General features: G+C 39.9%; 1 protein-coding gene across 1 annotated transcript in view; it reads left to right on the forward strand.

Annotated features, from left to right (window-relative positions):
- LOC147029167 (uncharacterized) overlaps positions 1-23,065 on the forward strand; it is a 91,274-nt gene that overhangs the window by 18,143 nt on the left and 50,066 nt on the right. The window contains exons 2-3 of the mRNA XM_085876356.1: positions 4,641-5,073; positions 5,937-6,074. Coding sequence (XP_085732482.1) covers positions 4,653-5,073; positions 5,937-6,074 — 559 coding nt within the window. The 5' untranslated portion in view covers positions 4,641-4,652. The remainder of the gene's footprint in view (positions 1-4,640; positions 5,074-5,936; positions 6,075-23,065) is intronic.

The following is a 23,065-nucleotide window of genomic DNA, read 5'->3' on the forward strand; positions in this document are numbered from 1 at the left end:
TTGTAGCAACTCTAAAGCTGCACCTTAAATCCTGGAGAATGGTACCATCCCAGCCTAGGCTGGATGTTGCCAAGCTCAGGGATGAGAGAGTAGCTGAGGAGTTTGCGAACAGGCTGAGTGGACACTTGGGGTCTGGGTGCTTTGGGGGTCCTGAAGAGTTGTGGAGCACCTTCAAGACCACCGTCCTTGATGTTGCCGGTGGATGCCTTGGAGTTCACCGCAGGGCAAAGAAGAATTTTGTCTCTCAAGGGACACTGGATACCATTGACCAGAGTCGCAGGGCCAGGCTGAATGGCAGAGCTGAGCTGTTCAGGGAGCTGAGGCGTAAAACTGTACGTGCACTGAGGGTGGACAAGGAGGCCTATGTGCGAGGAATTCCCGCTTACAGGGGAATTCGCGCATTACGTTCATCCAAGCCCATCCCTCGGAGCACTGCAGTTCGAGCAGAGAGTGGTAGGCTCTTGACAGAGGAGTCTGAAGTGAAGGCCCGCTGGGCCGGTTACTTTGAGCGGTTGTACCAGGCTGATCCCCCAGCTGTCGAGTTGGACGTCAAGGGTGTTACAATCCCTGTTGCTGACCCTCGAATCAACTGTGGTCCACCATCGCTTGTGGAAACACGGGCTGCGGTGAACCAGTTGAAACGGGCCAAAGCTCCAGGGATCTGTGGCATCCATGCTGAACTTCTCAAGGCTGGTGGAAATGCTGCACTCGCGTCGTTGCATGCAGTTTTGTGCTCTGCCTGGAACACAGGCATCATCCCAACTGACTGGAAGAGGGGCCTTGTTGTCCCTCTCTGGAAAGGGAAGGGTGATCGCCAAGACTGCAACAACTACCGAGGGGTGACGCTGCTCTCAGTGCCGGGCAAGGTCTTTGCTCGGATAATTCTTGATAGGGTTCGCCACCATCTGCTTGAGCACCAGCGTCCAGAGCAGTCAGGCTTTACACCAAAGAGGTCAACGATTGACCGTATCCTTGCACTTCGTGTCCTCACTGAACGCAGACGAGAGTTTCGGCAGGGGCTGCTTGCAGCCTATGTTGATCTCTGTAAAGCGTTCGATTCAGTGAATCGGGATGTCCTCTGGAGGATTCTTGGTCTTCGTGGGGTGCCACCGAAACTGATCGATCTGATGTCTGAACTCTACTCTGGTACTGAGAGTGCTGTGAAGTGTGGTGGTACCGCCTCTGACTTATTTCCAGTTGTTACTGGAGTTCGTCAGGGATGTGTACTTGCCCCCACACTTTTCAGCACTTGTATGGACTGGATTTTTGGGAGGATGTCGGAGAGATCAAGTTGCGGTGCATCGTTTGGCAATGCCAAGATCTCGGACCTTGATTTTGCAGATGATGCAGTCATCTTTGCGGAGACTTTAGACATCCTCTTGGGGGCCCTCGAGGTGCTGAATGAGGAGTCGGAGCCGTTGGGATTACGGATTTCTTGGGTCAAAACAAAGATCCAGGCTTTCGGTGACATCTTGGATGCTGCTGTCCTGTCTGTGTCTGTTTGTGGTGAGGATGTTGAGGTCGTGGATAGATTCACTTACCTTGGCAGTGATATTCATGTCTCCGCAGGTTGTGAGCCGGAGGTCAATAGACGTCTGGGTCGGGCCTGGGGAGTCATGGATTCACTGGATCATGGGGTGTGGCGCTGCCGGAACCTGTGCGGGAGGACGAAAGTCCGAGTCTTCAGGTCCTTGGTACTTCCAGTCTTGCTCTATGGGTGCGAGACTTGGACTTTGACCAAGGATCTGAGACGGAGACTTAATTCCTTTGGTACCAGGTCTCTTCGGAGAATCCTTGGCTATCGCTGGTCGGATTTTGTGTCCAACGAGCGGTTGCTGAGAGAGACTCGGATGAGATTTGTTACCTGCATAGTCCGTGAGCGTCAGCTGCGGCTGTATGGACATGTGGCTCGTTTTCCTGACGCTGATCCTGCTCACCAGATTCTCTCAGCGAGGGAGTCTCATGAGTGGAGGAGGCCAGTGGGCCGACCACGTGCCTCATGGTTGCAGCAGGTTGACCATCATCTCAAGGAGATGGGGATGGGCCTGGCATCTGCCTGGGGGATGGCCAGACGGAGGCCCCTGGAGTACCGGCGGAAAGTGGACGCAGCGACGCGCTGTTCTGGCACATGCTCCCATACCTGACCTGACCACTTCCAACATCCTTCCTTCCCTCTTCCTACCGACTGTCGAGACTTGTTCTGGACCTGTTTATGAGATCTGAAAGGCTTGTTCTGATCGTCTCTTTTGATTTCACTCGATGGGATTGTCTTCGGACATTATCTTGAGCTCTAATGGAAGCATCTGAGTGAGCCAATAGTCCATGTCGTGTTTTGGGCCTATTCTTGCATTGTAATGGAATGTCGACATGCCTGCATTCGTTCTTTACCAGCATAATTTTCTCATGATGTGTGGTCGTTATCTTCTCGCGTGTTTGTTTTCTCATTCTCTCACGTTCCTGTTACAGCTGCCATCTCTGCCGCATTTGCTCTTCTGGCTTGCATATGTTGCCGAGCTTGCTCTCTCTTTTCATCATCAGTTTTCATCCCTTTCGGAGGCATGATGGGATTGAGGAGGAGGAAGAAGGAAAAGTGGTTAAAGTGTTGTACAAGAAAGTCATAAAGCTGTCGGTGTGGCAAAATTTCAACATGACGAATAGTTTATTCACCTATGTTCGAATGGAATATGTAACCATGCCAACGGGTTTTCTTTCATCCAATTAAATTGATGATTACCTTTCCATTCGTAGATCATTGGGTGAAGTTAGAGGGTGGAGGCTAGAGGTCAAAACCACAAACAAATATTTTTTGGGAGCGAAATACATTGCCAGTCAAACAAGAAGAATAAGATGACGCAGTGTGTGGACGTCCACAGAAACACTCCACTGGGACCCGTGTCAATAACAATCGCTACATGGATGGCGATCTTACTCGCTTGTGGCGCGACTTTATTAATAAACAATTAATATTAAGAGATGCAGAAAAAATACTGGATTTCTTTAAAAAAAATTATTTATGCATCATCAAGGCTTGTGAAAGACCAAGAACACAAAAGAGACAATGACATTCACAGAAGCAACAAAATGTTATGGATTACGAGATGTCTGATTAATTTTGGGAATGTGAAAGGGGAACGGGTCAAATCGTTTGGCAGGATTTATTTGGTGTGCTTCAGGCATAAATGTGAAATGCACAAATATACGGTGTATAAGCAGCACAGCCTCAATTGTTCCCGAAATATAATAAAAAAAATAACACGGACGGTGTATAGACACAGAACGCTGGCGTGATTGCTCAGTGCCTCGAAAAAAACACCTGAATATGTAATGAAGCTAAAACGTTACCAATGCTTCTGTGTATAAATAATACATCGTGTTTGTACAGGTTGGATCGATTCCAATTCCACTGGGCCATCAAGGAATCATCTGATAGGCTGTAAGGCTTGAAGCCTGGGGCCTACACAAACTGTTCCTCAATGCCTGTGCTGCCGATGGGCTACAACCTTCCGACGTATGATGATGTATTTAATCATCACTTTGGTGCTTTTCACACTGAAGAGAAAAGTTTCAGGGAACTCTTGGTGATTGTGAATAGAACTCTTCTGTTTAGAGCAATTTTACCTCGTGTCCTGCTGAGCGTATTATTATATGGGGTTTTAATAAATCGTTTTTTTCTGAAATTTTCTCCGATTTACCTCCAGATTTCAACATAATTATTAAGGCCATGAGTTCTGATCATCAAAATATTGAATCAGATTTCGAATATCAGCTTTTATTAAGCATATACGATAATCTTGCCAGGAGCCAATCATATTGCACCAAGCATTCTCACAGTCAATCGGCGGAACAGCTAACGGACGGACGAACGGACAGCCATCCTTGTCTTGTGAATACAGATTACACTCAAAACACCCACTCGAGCAGAATGGGGTTTAGGTGGGGTGAATATATTTTGTGCCGCAGCTAATAATCCCCCCTGTCCACAGCAGGGGTAAGTAAACCACTTGCACTGTGGCACATGTTTCGGTGAAAATAGTCAGTGCTCTCCCCCATCTCTTCGCTGGGGTGGTTGTAGGGGTGGGGAGGTAAGGAAGGTTGTGCCCACGACCTAACCTGGTGTACTACCAACACGAATGCAAATTTTGGTGGAGATCTGCTCAACCCTGTTCTCTTTCCTGGTTTTCATATGCACACACATCCAGAGAATTGCCTTATTTAATCAAGTCTCGAGTTTGATATTGTATTGCTTCCTTGTGTTTCCTTCCCATTGCCTTTGTTTATTAAATATCCCTCGTCTCGGGGTGAATTCTGGTTGTCATCGTGCTGTGGTGACACAGAAAAACCTGTAAAGGGAATGATTGGCCGTGGTGATTCAACACCGCACATCTGCAACACGTTGCACATCAAGCTTGCTCATCCTAATTTGCACGCTATGTGTGTGCCACAATTGTTATAACGCTGGGTCGATTCAAACGGTATCTCGGCATAACACGTAATCTGGTGGGGAAAACCCCCAAACGGTCTTACTTTACTGTCACATTGATATGCTTCACTGGATTTGAACAGGGCAACTGGTATGACTGGATGACCACACCAATATAACAACACTTCCTCTATTGACATCAATATTGTGTCTCTGGCAGGTCATCGGTGGAATGGGGAGCTTTTTGGAATGGCTCCAATCACAAGGCCTGAGAGCAGAAACAGCCCAAACAGTGATCGATAAGCTTGGAATTGAGAATGAGAAGGTTCTTCGAGTTTGTACAGAGTCGGATTCATTGCGAACAGAGCTCCTCTCACTCGCCAAAGAGAAATTTCAATTTGCAACGTATGCTGACTTCTGTAAATTTGTGAATTCTTTTTTGAAGCCGCAGGTTGTCCAACTTGCAGGCTCTTCTCTGTTGGGAAGTCTGTTCGTCAACTTAGACAATGTTATTCGAGAGCTTTCCAGTTTCTGCCAAAAGTTTGTTGGATTCCAAAATGTGCAGCTAGAAAACGTTCCTGGATTCTGTGGAATCGGGTTCACTGATGTCTGCACCCCCCGCTCTCAGGATGATGGATTTAGACTCAAGTCTGGTATGTCACTATATTTTACACCCAAGAATGTAAATAAATACCTTTATCTTCCATGAACGTTTTTAGTTTGTAACTTGTGGAATCTCTTGGAGCAATTTTGTGTTGTCCAACATCTTTGAATTCCTGATTAAAATAAGCCTCTTTTTTTTCTAAACTGCATTAAACTCCAAATCATTCCATGTTCAATGGCACAAGAGGTTGTCCCGACACAACTGGTAGTTTTTTTATTATTTTTTTTTTTACCTCTTGTAGAAGTTCCCATCATGTGCTGCCTTTTTGGCTGCTGGTTGCATCATTGTTTAGGGACGCGGCTATGCCGCTGATGCAGTGCCCCGATTACCAGTATACTGGTGATCATTTCGCCGACCTCAGAAGAATGACAGGCTGAGTCAACCCCCTGGTGTTAATTCAGTGGCTGACGGGACGCTTTGACTCTCGGTGTTGTTAATTCGAACTCAGGACCCTCTGATCCCTAGCCACCACACCAACCGCTAAACCAACACCAGGCTTCTTGTGGAGGTGTGGACAGGCTTGTCCTTGTTTAAACAGCAAGATTTATCATATAATTCCTCATATCTTGGAAATCATGGGTTGAACAATCGGATGTTTTTGTTTTTTTCATTTTTCTTAAAAAACAAAACAAAAAAAACTCCAACCTTCTTGTGGATAAAACTCGCAAAATATGAAAATTGTCGGGTTTTTTCCTAACAACTTGGTCTTTCTTTGAAAAAGAATCTTTTAAAATCTAATATTTTAATTTAAACTTTAATCAAGGTCTGAGTTGTGAATTAAACTTCAATAACTACAGTTTACATGTCTACGTTCTTTCTGCAATGTTGGGTTAAATGTCGAATTGTGTGCAGGTGAAGGTGATCTGGAAGAGGGAAATGATTACCAAATGGATATTCCTCAAAACCTTTGGAAGTCATCTGTTCAGATTAAAGAGTCAGATGATCCAACAACACAAGAATCTCGCAGTGCTTCTCCTCGTGTTGATCCAGGTTTGTGGAACTTAACAGTGCTGTATTATGATTAGAAAATTGTCATTTGATTCATTTTCTGTCCATCACATCATTTATGGTAATGGGAAATTTGTTCCCAGTTTGTGGGGGAAAACAATTCCATTTTGACTCCAACTGGAAAGTTTGTTACTCTCTGTTATAAAGGTTGATTTGCATTCCTGTAAAGATTCCTCATACATCCTCCTCTCCTTTATCCTTAATGTGACCACACCCTTTCTCTTTCCAACCCACCAAACCACCTCCCCATTTTCCTATTTCCTGAAATGTATTTTTCTCATTTTTCCTTTTCATCCCCACATTTTGTGAACATGAAATAAGCTTGGATGCGTCTTTTTATACAGCATGCAGTCATGATTTCCATGCAGAATGACTTGCGAAAGAACAACAAGAAACACGAGAACAAAATTGCGTGATCTCATTGAAGATGATTGTGTTTTTGGAGCTCTAGTTCAGCACGCTTAAATATTTTAACATTGTATTGTTTTTGCAGTTTCCTACTTTAATTATATGATGAGATGGGTCTCCATGATCTGTTTCAAGGGCTTCAGCATAGTTGGCAAAGTTCAAACAGCCAGCTGCCATATTTTCATCTTTATCCAAAAATGGAAATGACTTGTCGGAAAACCCTTCATCTATGTTTCAGACAGGTTCTGTTAATTGTGATCTCGGAGTTTTGACTTCTGTTCCTGCTGAAAAGCAGCAACACGAGTCCAGATGAGAGAAAGACTGACTTTTGTACACCTTCATTAAAACAAAGTTAAACAGTTAGACATGGAATTCAAAACAGTAAATTAAAAGTATGAACAACATGATTCAAAACAAAAAAGAAGGTAAGGTATTAAAAACAGTATGTACACAGTTAAAATGAACATTTGAGATCATTGTGATCTTACTTCACACAGTGTGTTCCTATAACACTGTTTCTGTTTTTGCAGTTCTAAATTATTGAAGTTTTGGGGAAAATAAAACTCCATGCATTGTCTGGCCATAACAAGGGCTTTAAAAACTGTTGAAACATTATTGTTGGTTCAAGAGCACCAGCCAGAGTGACCACTATATTCATTATGTTGGGTAGTCAATCTATCTTCCCTTATTATCAGTATTTCCATCGATATGTTTGTCTGTCTGTCTGTATGTATGTCTGTTCGGTCCAGTGCTCCGTTAATACAATGGCGATTTCAATGAAACTTGGTTGGTAGGTTCATACCATGACCTAGTTGTGTGCAAATGGGAACCGTTGCTATGGGCCCATCTGTTGCCTAGCAACGTGGCTTTGAAATTTTTGAAAAATCCTAAAAAAATTATTTTTTCAAAAATCGGGCCACGAGCGACTGTGGGCAGTACATTCAGCTATATTGTCAAAAATTTCCAGCCGGATCCTATGAAAACTGTTGGAGAAGATAGACTTTGAATGAACCCTGGTCGAAAACAATAAAAAAACGAAGTTTGTTATATCTCGGAGACAATGTGTCAGATATACATGAAACTGGTATGGTAGGTTCATGGTATGTCCTAGTTATGTGTGAGAAAGAACCGTTGTTATGGACGCTTTTGTTGGCTAGTAACGGCTGAAAAATGACTAAATTCGACTTAATCGACTGCCCATGTCCGCCTTCCGGCATGTCTGTCTGTCCAGAGCATAACTCTGTGGACTTTGATCCGATCTTGATGAAACTTGGTTATGTGTTTGATATCAATGTCTAGTTGTGTTTTCCTGGATGATGGCGTGCTACGCCCATTGTGGGTGGAGCCACGCCCAAAAAAATAGCCATTTTTAGGGGGTAGTCGCATTAAAAATCTATCTTCTCCTCGGGAATTGAGTGAATGGAATGGGTTCTTCAGTATTTGAATAGCAAAATGAATTATGGAAAACTTTTCGTTGTCCGATTTTTCATTTTTGTCCCAATGTCAAGGTCACAACATCAAAAACTTAGAAAATTGCGAATTTTGACAAAAAAATCATACGTCTGCCAAAACTTTGAGAGCAGGGATGACGACAATATTTTTTATGCATATTCTTGAGGTCATTCCCCACCTAAAGTCTTTAAACCATTTTGCTCTATCTCGAACACCTTGCCCGTGGCACCCCCTTTAAGTTAAGTTTGTTTTTACGCTGATTTCATCAAAGTATAGATAATCCGAGGAGTGCGAAATGCCATATAGCCTATATGACGTTATATTGTTCCTGGAATGTTCTAGAGGAAGTTTTGCACCAAAGGTCATAATCCTTGTATCTCTGTTTCAATCAATCTCTGCATTTGTAAAAGATACTGAGAAATATGTTGAGGATGTAAAATTGAATAAAGATAAATATAACAACTATTGGATGAGAACAATTGTGACGAATAATATGTTCTTCAATTTCCTTCAGTGGAAGGGCTTTCATTATATCTTGAAGAACATCAATTAAAGTAGCTCTTATGAAAGTTTCTCCTCTCCTTCTGGCACTATATTCAAAACCAGAAAAAGCAATGAAACAAGAAAAATGCATCAAAAAAGAAAAACCTTATTGATGAAGCTTTGGAAAGAAATAATGAGACCATCTGCAATATGCAAGGATAAATTTGTAGTTTTTTTTCAACAACCCTAAAGATGTAAATATTGATGAAATAAAGGATGTTAATATATCAGGTGAAATGACATTTCATTCAGTCGTAGTTAAGGACCATTTTAAAATTACCATTAACATAAAAAAATGTAGTAGTTGAATATGTTAATGAAAAAAATATATAGATATAGATGGTAATGTTTTTTCTACTCATTAAATATGAGTCATTATTCAACTGAAGATTTTGAAGATTATGAGAGTGATGATAGTATCTCTGTTGGAACAGAAGACAGTTATGACACCGAGAGTTTGTGTTCAAACAATAGTAATGAAAGTAGATTTAGAGATGATTGTGAAAGTACCGAAGATGAATTTTATTGGAAGTAAAGTTTTACTTTATAAATATGAACAGTATACGAGATATTGAGCCTCTTGAATTCCCTGATTCTCCATATGACAAATTTGAGAATTGTCCTGCATGTGATAGAGTGGGATTACACACAGTCAGAAGCCCATAAACAATGTATATTCTGTGATTATCTTCTAATTAATGAAAATAAAAAAGAATATAACTATCAAAATTACATCAAAAATGAATTACTTGACAAGATGAACAAGAGAAATGAATGTTAAGTATGAGGGTGATAACACCTTTTCTTACAACAGAAGAGACTGAACAAATGACGGTAATGTTTCATGGATTGATGATTTATATTATTAACGATTGTAATTTTCAGGGAAATATCAACACAAGATATTGTATAAATAAAATAATGGATTATCTTGAAATTAAACCTGAACTTAGGATAAAACATAGTTTCCAAAAAGCCAATGAAAAATTTAATAACCTGTTTTCCAAATATATAAATGAACGATTTTTTACCCATTTGGGAAAATAAGATAAAATTTAACAACCATAAAAGATGTCTCATAGTTGGTTCAAGTGGATGTGGAAAAACCTGTCTGCTATTAAAGATGCTCCTCACTCCCAACTTTTTAGATTATGATAATTAATTTAATAATTTTTACAAAGTCAAGTTTTCAACCTCAGTATCAACTACTCTCACAAGGTTTTAATGCAGGTCTTCAAAAAGAAGATATAATCGGTTCATTTAAACTTCAAAATGAATGAAATTATTATTACATTGAAGATATAATACAACTATTTTGTGATACACAGAAATGTAAAAAGAAATGAAAAGCTATAACTTGTCTTCTTAGTGATAATACGGATGAGTAACCTTCACCCCAAGATTTGGATAAATCAAAAAAGAACCTCGTTATCTTTGATGATTGTGTTAATGGGAGAAACCAAACGGTAATGGATAGCTACTGCACAAGAGGGAGACATTCTTCTTGTAATTGTATTTATCTGAGTCAATTATACTTTCAACTCCCTCGTCGCTCAATAAGAAACAATGCTAATACTTTTATTTTATTCAAGTTAAATTCAATAGATATGAACAATTTTTGGAGAGACAATTGTTCTACATTACGTACTAAAAAGGAATTTGGGGATGATATGAAACACACGTCTGAAAAATATAAATATATTGTTGTGAAACAAGATGAGATATTAAGGGATAAATTTTATTTTATTTTATAAACAATTACATATATAAATGGCAATGATTATTATTAATCTTGTGGGTAAATCTGCTTCTGGAAAAAAAAACTTTCATAAATCAAGGTTCTTGAATCATAAAAATGAAAACATTGTAAAGTTTTAAAAATAAACACCACGTGATTCACATTGTATCCACAACAACCTGAGCAATGCGACCAGGAGAAGTAGAAGGTGAAGATTATTACTATATTTCAGGAGAGGAACATATGCGATTGAAGAATGAAGGTCAAATATTTGAGGAGGTCTCTCTTGGTACAACAAAATATTGACATTGTAAGAGTGAGTTAAAGAAACAAAAATCTTGTGGTCTTGGGATATTAGAAACGAGTCCAGAACGAATGAGATAAATTATTAAACATCTGAGTGGTAATGGAGTTAAGATTTTATCATTCGGTTTTTATGTTGATGAAGAAACTCAACGAAAACGTATGAAAAGCAGAGATACAATTATTAGTGAAGAAGAAATTACAACTCGTATTATTGTTAATAAAGAATTTGATGAAATATTTAAAGAAAAGGATTTATTTGAACACATCTACTTTAATGGTGGAGAAAAGGAAAATTTCCCTGTTGACCTTTACAATTCAGTAAATTATATTTTCCAATAAATAAATGGATGTGAAAGAAAGAGCAAGAAGATTTAAGGAACATCAAGAGTTTGTTTCAAAAGTTGTAAAACAACACGAAGACATCAAGAAGAAACACACACAGAAACTAACGGGTGAAGAAGCATTTGAAAGAAAACAAGAGAAATTTTTTTAACCACTTTTAAAAAGTTCCTAACAAAAAATTATACATGCTTCCACAGTTCCCACAATAGAATATACTCCTAAAAAAAACTTCAAATGTTAAAAGATTTCAGTCAAATGACGGAGGAAGAATTAGGGAATATAGGAGAATTAGAATATGATTATGAAGGATTATTTCAACAACTGGAAGAGATAAATCAACCCCCTGATTATACTGTGAAGGCTCTTCAAAACGATGAATATTGAGCGAATTCAAAAACCATAGCAGGACTCTTTCCAACAGAACAACCAGCAATATTCCATCTTGTTCAAGAAAAGGGATTGATATTTAATGATGAATTGAAGTTCTTGAGTTCTGTTCAACCACCTGTCAAATTAACTCCGAGATGAATGTTTCTTCTTACAAAAGATGGAAGACAAGGTTCAACTGTGAGGGATGAATCAAAGTATTTTGATAAACCATTGGATATGAAAAATATGGATGATAGAGTATATATTGATTTGCTGGATTCTCTTAATTATAGGGTCAATATATCTGGTAAAAGTCGGAAGAATGAGAAGGAGAAACACATGATTCAGGCTTTAAGTATCCTTGGTTCAGGTGTTTGTTTTCGTCCAAATGACCCATCACAATTAGTTAATAGACTGTTATTGCTGTTCGGTGGTAAGAAGGCTGGAAATAACAATTGTTTTAATGAAGCATCAGCCATTTTAGACCAGTTCATGAACATGAAAATCTATCTATCTATATCTACAAAACTGAGGGTGTGTGTGTGTGTGTGTGTGTGTGTGTGTGTGTGTGTGTGTGTGTGTGTGTGTGTGTGTGTGTGTGTGTGTGTGTGTGTGTGTGTGTGTGTGTGTGTGTGTGTGTGTATGTATGTATGTTCGTTATGCATTTCCACAAACTCCAACCGATTCCATTCAAATTTGGTACGATAATGGCTTTTGGTCCAACTTAGGTCATGGGCTATAAATTTTGTCCATAACACTTCCGATATTCGAAAAAATCGATATACCTTATGGGATTTTCCATTCAAATCCACTCAAGTTTAAGGCCTACGGGGGACGCAAATTTCCACTTTGCCCCGGGCGCCGTTTACCTCCGCTATGCCACTGCCGAAAAATCCCTGATTGCAGAACAAATCGATAATTAATTTCATTCTTGCACTTCCCACTCGACTCCCCAAATAAGCTTAAATGCAATTTCTTTTTAATTGCTCACCCTCCCTACCTTTTCTGCTGCATACACTGCATTTGTGTACTGTGCTTGTGGTGCATGCGAGAAATTTAAGGTGTTAATTAACGTTAAGATGACGAAATCTATCCCGTGCGTGCAGTTAATTAACACTAATTAACGTTAAGATTACGAAATCGATCCAGTGCATGCAGTTCACGCCGTGCATGCGTGCAAGCTTTTTGTGCATGACCTCATTGCGCGTGTCCTATTGGTTGCTCAAGGTCATTGCCCTTAGCTTTACTTTTGCACCGACCACTCACGTGTGGTTTGGGATGCAACTCATTTGTCATTGGTCGGGCTATGCCGTGGAAAAACATGTCACATTTTCTCCTGTTCCGCTATTGTCCGGTCGCATCTTTAGTGCTGTGGACTACCGATTATCCTTTTTTCCTGTGATTGTGCTTCTGCTGTTTCCCGTTCTGACGTCGTTTCTTAAACGTTCGGAGGAACAATCCTGAGCTCGGCTGATTTTCAAACGCCGTTCGGTTACACTAACATTACACTTCCTATCCATGAGTTATTACTTTTGCGTTTAACCACTCCCCCTTTTTCACATATTGTTTTTTTTGATATAAACCCCAACTTACAAATTTACCCGTCGAAGTCGTACTCCACCCTACAATTTTTTTTGTTCGAAAAACCATAGTTCTTTTCAATCTCGGTTTACCTTTTTCGATAATGCCGCCTAAAAAGAGGGTTTGTCTTGGGCGTCGGACAGCTTTAGCCACGACTCAAAGGGTTTCTAGGGCAAACGAGTCGCTCGAGGAAACTACCGCCCAACTTTCACAGAATGCCCTGCTCGCAGCGGAAATCAGGGCTTCGGAGGGCAATGAACAGCGGGCGGTTCGGCTTTCCAGGAACGCTGCTGCAACAGCTGCTTCCAGGGCTCTTGAGGATATTGAGCAGCGATCGGTTCGGCGTTCCAGGAATGCTTCTGGAACAGTTCTTTCTAGGTCTACTGAGACTCCACAAGAGCGACGCGCAAGGTTAGACGGTAATAGTCAACGGCGGGACAACATCCATGGCGTCAAGTGCCCAAACAAACAGTTTTGGTTTCGAAAAGCTTTTCAGTACGAGGCCGAAGTTAACTATTCCATGCGTGGTGACATACAAATTGGTGAGATGCGCTTCACCTGCCAATTTTGTCGTGCCCTTAAGTGGGGTGGGGAGTCACCAGGGATGTGCTGCTCCAACGGTAAGGTCAGTAAAGCGCCGTCTTTTCGGCACAAGAAGTTGTTCCTTCTGCATAACTCCGTTGGCTGATTGGGAAAGAAGGGCGGGGCTTAACAGTAACAGTAACAAACCATAACTCCGTCGTCTCTGTGGTTTGCCTGGTGCAAAATGGTTATCCTTTAGAAACAACCTGTCAGACACAAGCCTCCACCACCTTCCTAAAGTAGCTTTTCCTGCATGCACTTTCACCACATCGCTATTTCACATTGCAAGGGAGATGTATTGAGCCCTCAATTACCATCTAACATCGGCAAAAATGGCCTTTTGAGTTTTTGTTTCAATAGCTGCCTTTTAATGACTCCCCCACGGACAAAGGACTCACTGCGACTTCTAGCCAACTCCCATTTTGCCCGGAAGTACTCGCCTAAACGCTCCTTCCATTTACGGCCCTCGGTGGACCCATACAGGTATGCATTTAACCATAGAAGAATCATAGTACGGTAGAATTTATTTCACCTTCAAATCTTTCGCTATTTCAGGTGCCCATCAAACAGCCGTCCACAATAAGAATGCCCTCTCAGTTTCAAGTTCGCCAAAAGAACAATTCCACCGTTCTGAAAACCTAAGTCATCTTTTGTGTGTTACTTCCCCCTTTTATCCGCCTGTCAATACATCATTTCACCCTGCGTTTTCTACGGTACCATACAGGTCCGGATTGAAGAGCCTTTACGCGGTTTAGGGCCGTCAATTATGAGGTAGTAAGCGTTTAACTGTTTAGTGGTGGAGCTACGTTTATTGTGGCTTTCAGCAGCTATTCAGGGAATTTGCAAGAAATCCCGAGCAACGCCAGGCTTTACTGCTAGTAATTAATTAATGTCAAAACAACGATATTTTATTCCATATTAAATAAGATGAGAAGCACAATCTTGAGTTTTAATTTCACAACAAGCAACCACACATCTTCATTTTCATACCCACTACAACTACATGCAACAAGAATATGAAGCATCTTCATTGTCTATGGAAACTTATAATACCTTGTTTAATATCACAGAGAAAAATGATAAGTTTAGTAATAATCCAGGAAGTGGATACAAAACGATAACAGTTTCACCAGGAGCATATGAGATTTTTCAAACATCTTCTGAAATGGCTTGCCTTATGAAAGAACGGGGTGATAAACCAAAAAATATTGTTATAGATATTAAAAAACATACTTCAAAATCAACGATTAAATTAAAAAATAACTACAAGGTTGATTTCACAATTTATAATTCATTTAGAGAGTAATTGGGTTTCTCCTCAAAAAAGAATGAAACGAATGGGATGTGTCACAGTGATAATGTCATTCAAATATCCTCAGGCACAAATTGGGTATAAAGTCACTGTGATTTGATTGATGGTGCTTAAAATGATGGAATTATAATAAATACAATATTTTCATTCAGTGCATACTCAACCCCAATAGGTTATAAATTCAATGTGGAACCAAAAAAAATCTGGTTTATCTTCCCGTGTCTGGAAAAACATACACAGAGTAAATTTTAGGATAACGAACCAAGATAATCGCATGATTTCTTTTAATGGAAAAATTATATCCATCAGAATTCACCGACGTGAAGTTTTCTAAGAAATAAATACGATGGTTATTGTGAGGAAACAGGAGTTGGGGAAAATACGAAATAATTACAGGGGATAGGAGTTCCTTTCCCCATACTATCAGGGTCAAGGTATGTATCTTGGTAGAGGATACTATAAACCTAAGAGACAATGGGGTGTGGGACATCAGTTTAGAAAAAAAGGAGATGGGATAATTGATACTCTAATCAGTCTCATGGGTATCGGTTCAACTATTCTAAAACATAAAGACATAATTGGTTCAACTGCTTCTACTGTGGGAAGTGTAGCGGGTGTTATAAAGTGTAGCGGGTTACAAAAGATGTTCAAAAGGAATCCCATAATTTGCAAGCAATAAAAGAAATTAAGAAAGGCAAAACTCAGTTGTCTCCCCAAGAATGACAGAAAATAATTCAAATACTTGGGTCAGGGTTTCAAAAGTTTTAACATCTTTTTTCCGAAATAAATACAAGTATGGAAGCAATTGATAGCATCTTTGATTTTGGATGATACCATTCTCATCTCAAACTCCACTAAAAATGAAGACTACTTCAAGGAAAATGCTCTCACTGGAACAGACTGGAACACAAATGGAACAAAAAGTTTTGAAATAAATAATCAACAAACTTATTTGAATCTTGCCGAAAGTTTCTTGGTGTAAATTTACATTCACTAAGGCTGCGAATAACACAAACGCTACACTCGTAAATTATTTCTTCTGGAAAATATTTGATAGTGTTCATTTGTATTGTTACGGCTGGGGAAATTTGCAATACACCAGAAAGGTCCTCAGGTTAGATATATCGATAAGTTCATGTGTAGTTAGTCCACACCCGTTGTTTAAAGGGAATATGTGTGATTCATCCGGGCTGCGACGCTTTGAGTTAGCCGTTTTTCTTTCTCTATCGTTATTTTGGACGAATAATCCCCCAACAACTCAAACACCACCACCTTCGCCTCTTTACCTCCACAACTCCATCCCGCAAACATTGCTTCACCACCATTCCCAAACGACGCCCGCCAAACACCAAACCACCACAGCAAACCCCCCACCACCTTCGCCTTTCTCCTTCCACAACCATCGACCCCACCACCAGTCAACACCGAACGTCGTACTGTCCGAAGCCGTTCGGTGATTGCTGCCAAACGCGTCGAGCCGCGAGTACAAATGGATGCCTTTACGGGAGAGGAAATCGGATCAGGGGAGGTTCACGCCCCCTTTTCCTCCATCCAATGGGCGAGCGTCGGGTGGTGTGGCCCCACCCCCAAGCGCGATGCTTGTGGACTCCTTTTAGGAGGGAAATCGGATCAGGAGAGGCTCACGCCCCTTTTTGCCCAAACAATGGCGAAACGTCGGGTGGCGTGGCCCCGCCTCCAAGCGCATTTTGATCCGCGAATTAGCATACACGCTCCTCCCCCGGTCTATAAAGACGCGAGCACAAGGCGACTCGCATGAGTTGGGTTGTTGTGCCGAGTGTTGGGTTGTGCTGAGCTGTGCGGTGCTGTGCTGGCTGGGCTGGTAGAGTGAAGACGAAGGTCGTCGTTGAGGTTGTTGTTGCTGGGTCGAGGGACGAGTCACGGAGTGAAACAGGGACGCAGAAGAGGGCTCAGGGGCGAGAGTTCGCCGGAGTCGGTGCAGTCCCAAGGCCCCGCTTGCGGGACGGAGCGTCCGCCATTCTCTCTCTCCACCCCGAGCATCAACAATTTCCCCCATCCGCGCTGAGATGGCGCCGGAAACCCCGTCCGTTCCCCACCCCAACCGTGGTGTCGACCAACCAACACGTGCCTGTGCAATGCATGCCGAAAGGAGCTCACCGACCATGCCAGGGGCACGGAGTCAGGCATGTTACGCTGACATTGCGGCCAGCCCGCCATCGCGCCACGAGGGCGCGGGTAAGACCCCTTCGGTCTCGTGGACCTGGCCGCTCTCCCAGGTCCCACGTACATTTGGTCCACGGACCTGTCTGCCCCCTTGCCTATGAGGGTGGCTTGTGTTTGCTTTTTGTGTAAATGTGTGTGTGGCGCCAGTCTTTTAAGTATACCTGAATAAGGGCTTGTACATTGCTTTATTCGGTAGTAGCTCTGCGTTGCTTTTATTGTTTTGACTGTTATATGTGCATTCTTACTGTATGGCTGTGAATATGTGCTTGGTGTGTGCGTGTGTGTGCGCGTGTGCGTGTGCCTGTGCGTGTGCGTGTGCGTGTGCCTGTGCGTGTGCCTGTGCGTGTGCCTGTGCGTGTGCCTGTGCCTGTGCCTGTGCCTGTGCCTGTGCCTGTGTGTGTAATAAAAGTGCTTGTAAAATTGTGACCCGTTTCGTTGCGTCCTTTCCTTAGTTTGAAAGTTCCATCTTGCATCACGGAAGGGATTGGTAGTGGGTTTAGACACCCAGAAAGTAATCTGAACCGTCGAGGTCGGCGATAACTCCGCTCGGTTATCCCCTTAGCACGGAACGAGCCGCTTAAGCGGTTCGTGTCCGGAGCCGACCTGCGGCGTCGTACAACTCCTCGGTACGCTACCCGCGCGGGTACTTAGGAATATCGACATTCGGCGATTCACCCTATTTCGCACGGGTAGAATGCGGACTGGGTTATGGTGAGGTTAAACCCCCACCCATGGCTAGCTCCTTGGCGGTAGTTCCAAGAGGGTCACGACTGAATTGTCCGTTCCGGTGGGCAGCGCGGCCGCCATTAGAGGTACGCGGCCGATCGTACGCCAGGCGGGTGAAATTCGTAACAGTATATTGGAACACAAGAAGTTGAAGCGGTTGATTATGTCTTTGCTACATCTGAAATGATGAAATTTACACCATATTCATTAATGGTAGAATAGGAAAGGGAGCTGTCGAAGGTTTTATTTCTGATATGGCAATGGGAAGAAACACAGACCCTGGATATTGTCAAAGAAAAGGAATGTGTAATGATGATACAAAAGGAGGTAATAGTTTTACTGTTGTAGTTCCTCTTTAAGGTATATTTGGATTTTGTGGTCATGTTAAAGTTTGATGTGGTCTTAAAATTAGATTTCAACTGCAAAGGAATGATAATGAAAATAGATTGCTTTTTGGCATTGATAATGCTTTTGCTGCTCAAAATGAATTTGTTATTGATGAAATTAGTTGGTTTTTTTGTGAATATACTCCTTATCTTAAAACAGAATAAATGTTGAATAGAAAATTTAACTCAAAGAAACCACTCAATGTATCATACCTTAAAAGAAGAACCCAACACGTTAAACTGAACCAAACCACTTACACGTGAAATTTGGGTGTTCTGGAAGGAAAGCCACGATATCTGTGGCTCATTTTATAAAAACCAGATGGTGACACTGCGACTGATAAGAATAATGTGTTGAGTGATAATGCCAAGCTGAAACAACTTCGCGTTTCTCCAGATGGAACATTTTATCCACGAGATAGATTGGAAATTAATTGTGGTGTGTGAAAGCAATGGAATCAAAGAACCCATTTTGGATATGACAGCATTTAAAAATCTGAATACAATCTATGTGATTGACCTGAGTGCTCAAAAGGAAACTATAAAGTCGAATCGAGTGGATACTTCCCTATACATTGAAAGAGGAGAAAGTGAAGAAGTTGATACATATTGTTTGCTTTTGGAAGAAACAGAATTACAGATTAATACAGATAATGGTGTTATGATTAGTCTCACTTAATTTTTTTGAAAAATAAATGAGTCGTAAAGTTCCAACTGGGGTATTTGTCAATCAAATCAATCTTCATAAACTATCATCTTGTATTCAAAATCAAAAGCCTTGTATGATTAACGTGAATACAATTCAGAGAAAAGGAGCAGTAAGAATTTATGTTTTGCTTCCAAGAGAACAGGTGAAGATCTTGAACGATACTGGCTCACTTAAAATTGAAATGGCATTACCAATGTTGAAGAAATATTCAATTAGAGAGATGAGTGGAGGATTTCTCCCATTTCTAATTCCTTTATTTGCTGGTTTAAGTGTGGCTGGAGCATTGACGGGTGGTATTTCAGCAGAGGTGAAAACTGCCAACGAAAGGAAGGCTCAACTCCGGGCTCAAAAAGAGTTGGAAAGACATAACAAAGAGTTGGAGAAACAAATTAGTGGAAGTGGTGTAATTGTAGATTTTGCTGAAAAACTTGAAAGCTTACACCTAATAAAGCGAGATTGTTGGTTGGAGATAGGCTTTCTTCAATTGCACAAGCAGGTGTAAAATTACCTAAAAGGGGTAATAAATGAGCATTGATGAGTGGTTTAAAGAATTTGGAAAGAATAAAACATCATATTTAGAACTTGTCAAATATTGTAAGAAATAAAAATTGATAATGTGGTTATATGTATGAGAGATGAGTTAATAAACTTGGCAAAAGATACAAAGAATATTATTATGAATTTAGAAGATAATAATGGAAATGGTTCTCATTGGGTTTGTATTTATAATAATATTATTTTGATAGTTGTGTTCTTCCACCACCTGTTGAAGCAATAAAATTCTTACAGAATCATGTTTATCAAACATTTCAAGTCCAATAATTAAATTCCAAGTGTTGTCGTCAATTATGTCTGTATGTGTTATTTCAACTCAACAAAAATACATTTTTTAATGACATTATTTTTAATCTTATATAAAGGACTGATGTTGGCGAAGATGGTTCTATCTTTGGTGTATCCCAAGAACTGGATATTGATTTATCAAATTATTACATAAAGGCACAGGCTGAATGACAGAAATAAAGTATAGCAAAAAATATTAATATGTAAAATATTTATAAACTATCCAAGCCCGATTGATGCGAATGACTTGGTGAGACCAAGTGATTTATCACAATTTATATCCTAAAATAAAACGGCACGTTTTGTTAAACAAGTAGAATTTACAACCACAACACCTGGTTCAACAAACCATACACCTTTTCTTATTAAATTCATTTATCTGCTTAGTATTGAATTTTATAAAGAAGGAAGTATAGTTAATATAAGAATAGAGAAATGGAGGTATAATATGTGGGATTTAGGATATAATTGGTCTTTTGCATTCAACCTGGAAGACCTACATGATTTTTATCAGTCCCGTAAAGAAGAATATTATCCTCTTGGTAAGAATCAGGACATATGTGGAAGCACAATTCGCAAACAACAAATACATGATTTCAGGAATAGGAAATTATGCAATGGTGAAGCAATAGTTTATATGACAAAGAAGGAAGGAAATTGGATAATGATACAAAGTCGAGGAATACAAACTCATTGAAGAACAGGAAGATGGGTTGGTATTATGTGTCATCATATTAATCTGTCATATATTTCTGATACATAAATGACAGCAAGAACGCTTCAAGAAATTATAATATTTGCATTCAAGGATACCTACAAGAAAAGGGTGTGAGATTTTACATTCCTTATGAATTGGAATATACACACTGGCATTTTTCAAAAGAACTGGCCTTATACTGATTTTAAAAAAACCCACAAATAGAGATTTGATTAAAATATTGAATAAAAATGAACTTCTAAAGGTGATGAAATACAAAACTCTTATAGAAATCATCAACAAATCTTATTGGTTTCCTATTATGAGAAATATAATTGTGGATTCAAGAGTATTACAGAATCCAGATGAATATATGTATGATATTCTGTGGGGTAAAAGTGGTTCAAGGAGAGTAAGGGATGAGGAAGGAGTTGAAGAAACTGAGACAAGAGAGGAGGAGAGGGAGAAGAGAGAGAAGGAGGAGAGGGGGGAGAGAGAAGGAGGAGATGGAGAAGAGAGAGAATGAGGAGACGGAGAAGAGATAGGAGGAGGAGAGGGAGATGAGAGAGAGGTAGAAGAGAGAGAAGGAGGAGAGGGAGAAGAGAGAGAGAGAAAGAGGAGAGGGAGAAGAGAGAGGAGGAGAGGGAGGGAAGAGAGAGAATAAATAAATATTAAAATATGGAAACCAGTCAGATGATAAAAAGATCAAAGATATTACAGAAAATAAATCAATCTCAACGCACCGAGGAGGAAAACAAATAATTGGCAAGTATATTGGAAATATATGCGTTAAGACTATTAACATCGATTTCATAGAGAAGATGTAAACGAGAAAGTGGAGCTCAAGAAGAGAAAGAAGGAAAATATTATATTATTGATGATGTTGGTGTAATTGACTTTGATTAAAGTTTTACATTTTTTTTCTAAAATAAATGGAGGAGAGAGTGAAGACATTTCTAAGGATTCTTTACATTTTAAAAATTAAGATTCAAATGTGCATGTTGGAAACTATAAAGGTTTTCGCCCTCTGTTGGAATTTTTCACATAAATAAATGAGTTATTGTCTCAAATGTAAAAAGAAAACCGAGAGTAAAAATATCTCGTATGTTAAAAGTAAAAATAATAGGGTTATCCAAAAAGGTACATGTTCGGTGTGTGGCTGAAAAACGATTGAATTCATCACCAAACACAAACGATGGGGAGATATACAAAAGTTTTTATCAGGAATTAAATTTACAACAACTGGAATACCAGGGGAATTACATCTTCCAGGCTATTCTTTCTGTGGTCCAGGAACAAACTTGAATAAAAGATTAGATGAGGCTGGCAATCCTAAACCGTGGAGCAAACCTATCAATAGGGTTGATGAAGTGTGCATGAAGCATGATATTGATTACGGGAATAACACGACGTTGGAAGAAAAACATGAAGCCGAGAGAGAAATGTTGTATAATTTGTCTGTGATACAAAATCCAACCTTGAGAGAAAAAGTTGATAGGTTCATTGTGAAGAAGATGATCAGTGCTGAATTGAAACTTGGGCTTGGAAATTAAAAAAACTTATAGGGTCTAATGATGTCATTACGATTGAAGAGTAATTAGCTGATGAATTACATAAACCAATAATCACAAAGATTCAAAGAAGGAAAGTTTATTCCAAGGAAGTTGATTATATCTGGTCTGCGGATTTGATTGAACTCAATAATGATAAGGGGTACAAATATGCTTTAACCATTATTTATTTGAGGAGTAGATATGCGTGGGTTGTCCCTTTGAAAAACAAAACAGGTAATACTTTTGTGTTAGCTTTTCAACAAATATTCAACAAAAGCAAAAGAAAACCTAAAAAAAAACTGTGGACTGATGAGGGTACAGAGTTCTACAACAAAACATTTCCGAATTTTCTTTAAAATAATAACATTACATTATACAGCAACTTTAATGAAGGAAAAGCAGTTGTTGTTGAGCATTTTAATCGCACTTTAAAAGAGAGGCTATATAAAAAAAAATTCACTCAACTCAGTTCTCAACAATGGTTATCTTTAATTCAGGACATTGTAGATAAGTACAATGACAACCCGGGAGGCGACGATGGTTTGCGGGCATTATTGAACAATGCCACGATAGGTCCAATTTAGTTAGTGGAAACTTTTGAGGAAGCCCCACCGTTAAAACCTATATCTTCCGTTAAAATTGACGAAATCAAATCGGATTTTTTATATGTTTTACTTCTAGACATTACGCACAGCTTCTAGGAAATTAAATTGCGGGAAAAAAAGTTCTAGTGGGCGCAGCCCCGCCCACAAGGGGCATGGGACGCCCCTCATACAAAAAGACACAACTACACTATGATATCTAGCTTGTGCCCAAGTTTCATCAAGATCGCATCAAACGTCACGGAACTATGTTCTGGAGAGAGTCACAAACAGACATACAGACACAACGAAAATATTGGTCACTGCTGGCACCCGCGAACCAATACGATTTATACCTCAACGAAAATTAAACCATCAGATACATTTACAAAATTAAAATATGAAAAATAGATTAATGTCCGAAAGCCTAAGTTCAAAGTTGGTGATATAATAAGAATATACAGGTGGAAATCTCATTTTGAAAAAGGTTATACCAAGCGATGGACAAATTAACTTTTTTAAATTGTTGATGTCGTCGGTACAGTTCCTTGGACTTACAAATCATGTGATTTAAAGGGGAAAGAGATTTTAGGTTCATTTTATTCACAGGAGTTACAAAAGACAAAGATAAATTGAAAAAAAC

The sequence above is a fragment of the Eptatretus burgeri genome, chromosome 4 (assembly GCF_056783735.1).
Source record: "Eptatretus burgeri isolate ZD-2024b chromosome 4, Ebu_testis_v1, whole genome shotgun sequence".
Classification (NCBI taxonomy): Eukaryota; Metazoa; Chordata; class Myxini; order Myxiniformes; family Myxinidae; genus Eptatretus; species Eptatretus burgeri.